The following is a 6,437-nucleotide window of genomic DNA, read 5'->3' on the forward strand; positions in this document are numbered from 1 at the left end:
AAAGGCAAGATTCATTTACGAAATTAATCATTCTAACTGAGTATCACCAATCATAGTGGTACTCAAGTAGATTGGGAAAATATGATTATGCATCAAGTACAAGAAGTTAAATGCTACAACCAAGAAAGATTACTATTTTCTACCATACATTGATCATATGATCAAACGGGTAGTAGGAAAGGAAGCCTACTACTTCTTAGGTGGGTTTCTAGGTTATTATTAGGTATAAGTACACCTAGATAGTAGACCAAAAACTAATGTTGCCCCCAAATGGGGCTCCATCACCTACTTAACTTTTTTATTTGATGTTTTTTGGTGATAAAATAGGTGTGCCCTTCTCCATTTTGTCTTGTACTTTTAATATTATTCTTTCTCAACTATTGCTTCAATCTTAGTGTGATGTTTTCTTTGATAAGGGGGCATATTTTGTGATCTAGTTCATTCATTTTCATGTCAAAAATGGATATAAAAATATTTTTTTTGGGATTTCTTAGGCATGGTATATTCTTCATTCATTGTAATAGATCAAAATTATACTTCTAGAACCCCAAGTTCGATACCTTAATAATTCTCTTTTTCTCTAAGAGTCAATATATGCAAGTACAATTAGAGATTTTGATATTAAAAAACGTTTTATTTAGTTGTATACATGTGAGTAGGGTTAGGGGCAAGTTGGGTTCCTTCCAGGCCCTCCAAAGAAAAAGCTCAAACCCCAATCGTTAAGGTTACCAAGCTTAAGGTCATAGCATGATGGATTGGTAATCAAAGGTATCAAGCCACTTGGAGTTTCATTAGTGAAGTTTGAGTTCACAAACTCTAAGTTTCTTATATATGCTGACTTATTTAAACCTTGCTCAGCAAACATGCCACTGCCCATTTGTGTTGTTGTATGTTGCTCATTGTCTTTCTTGTTTACTATCTCTCCTCCCCAATTTAAATTGCTTGCATCATTTTGAAGAAGAGTGTAAATGGACCTTGGCCAATATCCTACATACTCTCCATTTATAGATAACCACCAATCTCCAGTTGAGGTGTCCTACATTCATGCTTGAAGTTAGTAACCAAGAGAGCAGTGTACCCATTAACACATGTAGACACACTTTTTAAATTTTATCTCAACATGTAAAATGATACTTTTGTAAGGAAGTTTGTCTTTTCTCTGTAGTTTGTTTTGTTTTTTTTTTGGGGGGGAGGGAGGATCTCACTAAACATGGGGGAGAAGTGTGGTTTGTGTGGGATTACAATTTGGTTGTGTCCATGTGTAAACATGTTTGCACTGTACACGCGCGCACATGCGTGCGTGTGTGTGTTGGGGGGGTGGGGTTGAGGTGTATTTGTGTGTGTGTGCAGGTACAAAATGAAGAATTATATTTAGAGACCTACATGATAACTAAAACTAGACTACAAATACTATATTTATTCAATCCACCATGCATGAAAAGAGCTCACACCATTTGTATGATCCTAATCCAAATGAGGATCTGCCACTAAAATGTACCAAATTAAGTAACTTTAGCAAGCACAACTTGGAGAACTACTTATGCCAACCTTATATGTCATCAATGTCAAGTGTAGATGGATGTTAAACATGTACATGTAAGTAGGAATGCTTAATAGAAGTGATAATATGAATTGGGTTTCTATCATTTCTCAAAGTAAGCTAGCTCAACAATAGTGAAGGCTAGTTCTAAATATAGAGATAATTGGACTATGTCTACTCAAAGCTAATTTAAATATATGCAGCTACACTAATTAAAGTATGTGTGTGCATGCCTACTTGTGCAAGCTATGAACATGCATGCATATAGTGTTGTTTTTATTAGATGCATACACTATTGATCACATGTATCCATAATATGAAAAGGGAAAAAACTTACTCTAAAAACTAAGATATCCAACTCTTGTTGTTGACCATCTATAATTGACACAGGGGATAATGCTACGCCTAGTACAATTTGGTTACTTGTTTGAACAAAACCTGGGCATCCAAGGTTATAGCATCCTGTGCCCTCATATGCATTTGCCTGTAGACAATAAATGGCAATTTTCTTAGACTATTGAAAATGTAATGAAAAGATTGAGGCTCATCATTGTTTTTAACATGAAAAATAAGAATGATGTTTATTGGAAACCCAAAGAAATATTTATGAGTATTTATAGACTATGTGCCAATTATTTAGTTCTTACCGCTTCTTTAAATGGTATTGATGCATTAGGATTCTTTAAATATTGTTCAAGGTTCACGTAGTCTGATTGAAAATAGATTTCTATATCTTGATGTGTTCAAAATTCACTTTCAACAAATAGAGAAGTAAAGAGGAAGTAAACAAGGAAGGGGCTTCTTAGCAAATATGTTTTGATAAGAAAATGTTGCACTTACTGTCCAATATACAAATAGTTCTGGGTAATTATTGCCATACCAAACCTGAAATTCATGACAAAGGAAACTTTTATTCACATCACAATATAAGTGAGATATCAATCTACACCAACTCTTTGTAATTCTTGCCATATCAGACCTAGATTTCATGACAAAGGAAAGTTTTATTCACACCACAATATAAGTGAAATGTCAATATACACTACTTTGAACTTGTCAAAAACTGCTAAAGGTTATAGCATATTTTCTAATATTTAAGATTCACCATTAGGGATAAAGGAGTATATAAACACACCTGCCAACCCACTTCAATGGTGTTAAGGTTTGCCTCTTGGTATGAGCCTTGAGTTAACCATAATTGTGCTAGGCTAAACTCTTCACTAGAACCTACGAGCGGATTCCACAAATTGAAAATTCCTTTTGCTCCATAGAAAGAATCTCCAACTGTTTGCTCTATCGCATACTTCAAATAAAAATATATTTAGGCTTGTCAATATTTAAACCTATTCAGTAAACTTTTCTAAATTATGAAACTAAGTACGGCAATATAAGTTATCAACTTGTAGCACATGCAGTACCCTACTTGAATCTTAGTAAATTGCTAGGATTAATAGTCTTGATAGCTACACTAAACATATTAATAGTGGAGAAAGAAGTAATTCGTTTGCCTAAATTGAGCATATAGATATGGTATTATGCATAAGCATACATACATGTATATATGCTCTTATATGTGTTCTTGCACACACAAGAATATGCATACAATATGGATGAATCGATGCACAAGTAAAGCATTATGTTTGTACAATCACATGTTCTCACATACATATAGATGGATAAATATACATATATATGCATGTATCCATACATACATGTATCTACATAAAACATACATGCATTCACACATATATATGTACTTATTCACCTACATATACACATGCCCATATATACCAATGTGCACATATATGTATGTATATACTTATTGTATGGGACACACATATCTAGTTGCATGATTACAAACATGTACATAGAAAGACATAAGTGCAGATACACATGTATAGATACATCCATGCATGATTTGAAAAAGCTTGCAATATTTAAGTGTAGGTGGCCGATGATCACAATAAATAGACTCTTCATGTAACATGAGGTTCTCTACAGAGAAATGAGAGACAAACCCCTTATATACATGTTTGAGGTACTTCTAGTATAGTCTAATGTGGAAATGACCTTTTTATTAGAGGGGGTATTTGTTTGTATACTTTTTATCATAGAATTTGAAACTCATTTGAAATGCTTGTAATGTAGAAGAATGTGCATAAATATATCAATTGTATATGGCAATGGTTCATAAAAGTGGAGATGTATAATTGGTAAACTCACTTCACAATAAACATGCACAAATGAGTGATCATATCAGTTGGGAAGTTCAAGGAGTTTGTGGGTTTTGGAGCTAGTTGGTGAGTTCTATAATTGCTTTTATTATTTTCCATTCATGATTGAAACACTCATCAATGTATAACTAACATCTATAAGTTTGTACAAATATGTAAGTGTATCATTCGAGTTTAAGAGAGCTTTTAAATTTTCATTTTTAGAGAACTTTTGCACACAAAAGGGCATCATTTAATAGGATTATTCACAAGTTGAATAGAAAATTTATATTATTTATTCATAAAAAATTCATAGATAAGGAATTTTGAGATTAGGCTCTAAAAACACGACATAATAGGGGTTTACATATACTAAGTCCCCGCTAAGGTGCACTATTTGTGTGTATACATGGGGTATATGTATTTTCATTTGTATGTTTTTGTGTCCAAGTAGGTACATATGCATGCATGTGCATATATATATTTATAATCATGCATATATTGCTCTATGTGTGTCCATGGTTGTGCATAAATAGAAAAGTGTATATATTCATCCATGTATATACTCACATATATACATCTATATATTGTGTGCCCATGGAAGCATATGTATGCATAAATGTACATCTATGATATGTATGTTCATATGTATATATGCAAGCATATGCATGTATGTATCAAAGCATGTAACTTGTCAATAAAATGTCCGAGTAACTAAGCAAAGCATGTGCTATCCTTTATAAAAATAGTAAAAGGGGTTGGGAGTTGACATCAATAAGGTTGTGAAAAGCTTGCCCGTGAGTTTCCACTAGTCTATAAACATTATAAGGTAAAAGTTTAGCCTTGCTTGTAGCTATACACTTAATTTACAAACCTCATGCCCAACAATTGCTTGTTGGGGTTCTTGCTTTTCATCTTCGAGTTTAGGGGTGAGATATTTTTTGTACTTTCTTTGGTTATGAAGAGCTTCCCTTTGTAGATGTTCTCTTGTGGTACGCCTCACAGAGATAAATCCTGATGGGCAAGAATCATTGCTATTATGCCACAATTGTCTTAATGGTTGCTCTTTCTTTAATTCTCCACCTTTCTCTTTTGTTCTTGAGGATGATCCATCCTTCCAAGGGAAAGAAGTAGGGCTCATCTGCACTACAAAAATGTGTGTAAGGCTCCTGTAAACAAATGTTGTGGCATAACATTTAATAAGCATGATGTGTAAAGAGTCCACTACATATTGTTCAAATTTAGACAATTTAAAAGGCCTAAATATGGATAGTTATCTCAAAGTACGTAGTCAATTCTTTCCAAGCATGGTAAGGTTTTCCACTCCCAATTTGTCTTTTGTAATCGGAATACAATTTATATTTACAAAATTAAGATTGGCAGCATAATCTACAGAACCTATCTTACAGAAATGTGCATGTATGAATGATTTGTATTTCACCTGAACTTTATGATCTTTGAGCAGTGGATGATCAAATGCTACTTGTTTGTCGATAGGGATGCAATCTATAATGTCTCCATCTGGACTCTGTAGAGATGAAAGGATAAGAAAGTGAGTGCGATTGCGTATATCAAAGGACAAACACACAAAAATGTGAGGTCAAGTATCCTCATTGATAGCATGCTAAAATCACAATTCCTAGAAAAAAGCATACAATGAGTATGTAAGGTACATAAACTCATAGAGGTGCAAAGGGTTCACAACTCATCAAGACAAATGATGCCTCTGTAATGTATATACTTTATGTGTGTGCATGTGTATCATATTCATTAGCGAGCCTCTCACTATCTATGCTACCCATAGGCCTAGGTTCAAGATCGCCTGATAAAACCATGCATTATCCTATGCCTGTTAGGCCTGGGAACCGATACTCGCAACCAGCGAACCTTCACAAGCTGGTGGACGGTGTATCAGTGATATATGTGTCATTAGTCGGCCACCCAAGATCTTGATTGCATGGGTGGAAGGAAGAGCTACGACCTGAATACTTTTGAGGGCGGGCTTGTTGAGAGAGAGAAGGCGACGCTGAAGAAGGTGGTCATCGTTAAGTAAGGCAGCTGCGGAATCAGGGGTGTCAGACGAGCCGAGGAAGATGAAGGAGAGGAGGACGAGCTGCAGCAGCCACCGGCCTCTGCCAAGATATCCTGTACTAATCATGGCGCCTTCTGCAGACACACAAGAGAGAGAGAGAGAGAGAGAGAGAGTCCGTGTGTTTTCCCGGTTAGCATGCTGCTTAGCGCCCATAAATACATATATAGATATGAGAGAGAGAGAGAGAGAGAGAGAGAGAGAGAGAGAGAGAGTGTGTGTGTGTGTGTGTGTGATATCAACTGCATTCTTCACTCCGTTGGATCGCCGTAGTCTCACTCGTACGGCTTGTCTTATTCTTGACTCTTGACCCAAAAGACTTTGGATCGCCGTAATCTCACTCGTACGGGTTGTCTTATTCTTGACTCTTGACCCAAAAGACTTTGGTTTTCTAACGTCCCCCGGGCCCCGCCACCCCCCCCCCTTTTGACTTGACTAGAAGACTTGTTTCTAATATCTTTTGACTTAGTCTTTCTCCTCTATCCATGTTCCCCTTAGAACCTAAAAGTAAGCATGGGATGGTCACCCTTAACAACTCTCTAACACCCACCTAAGAAGAGTCACTTTGCAACTAATCAAAGGTGATAGTAACCTA

At 35.6% G+C, this 6,437-nt stretch overlaps 1 protein-coding gene across 1 annotated transcript; it reads right to left on the bottom strand.

Annotated features, from left to right (window-relative positions):
• Positions 1–264: 264 nt before the first annotated feature.
• Positions 265–5,966, bottom strand: LOC148022545 (protein neprosin-like). Its single transcript, XM_087695083.1, has 7 exons — positions 5,735–5,966; positions 5,195–5,281; positions 4,628–4,894; positions 2,676–2,843; positions 2,381–2,425; positions 1,878–2,024; positions 265–1,036 (listed from the first exon to the last, which is right to left on the bottom strand). Exons 1-7 carry the CDS (start codon positions 5,909–5,911, stop codon positions 662–664), a joined length of 1,266 nt encoding a protein of 421 aa, XP_087551209.1. The 5' UTR covers positions 5,912–5,966; the 3' UTR covers positions 265–661.
• Between the last annotated feature and the right edge of the window lie 471 nt (positions 5,967–6,437).

The sequence above is a fragment of the Lygodium microphyllum genome, chromosome 16 (assembly GCF_053477565.2).
Source record: "Lygodium microphyllum isolate KBCC chromosome 16, Lygodium_microphyllum_v1.1.10, whole genome shotgun sequence".
Classification (NCBI taxonomy): Eukaryota; Viridiplantae; Streptophyta; class Polypodiopsida; order Schizaeales; family Lygodiaceae; genus Lygodium; species Lygodium microphyllum.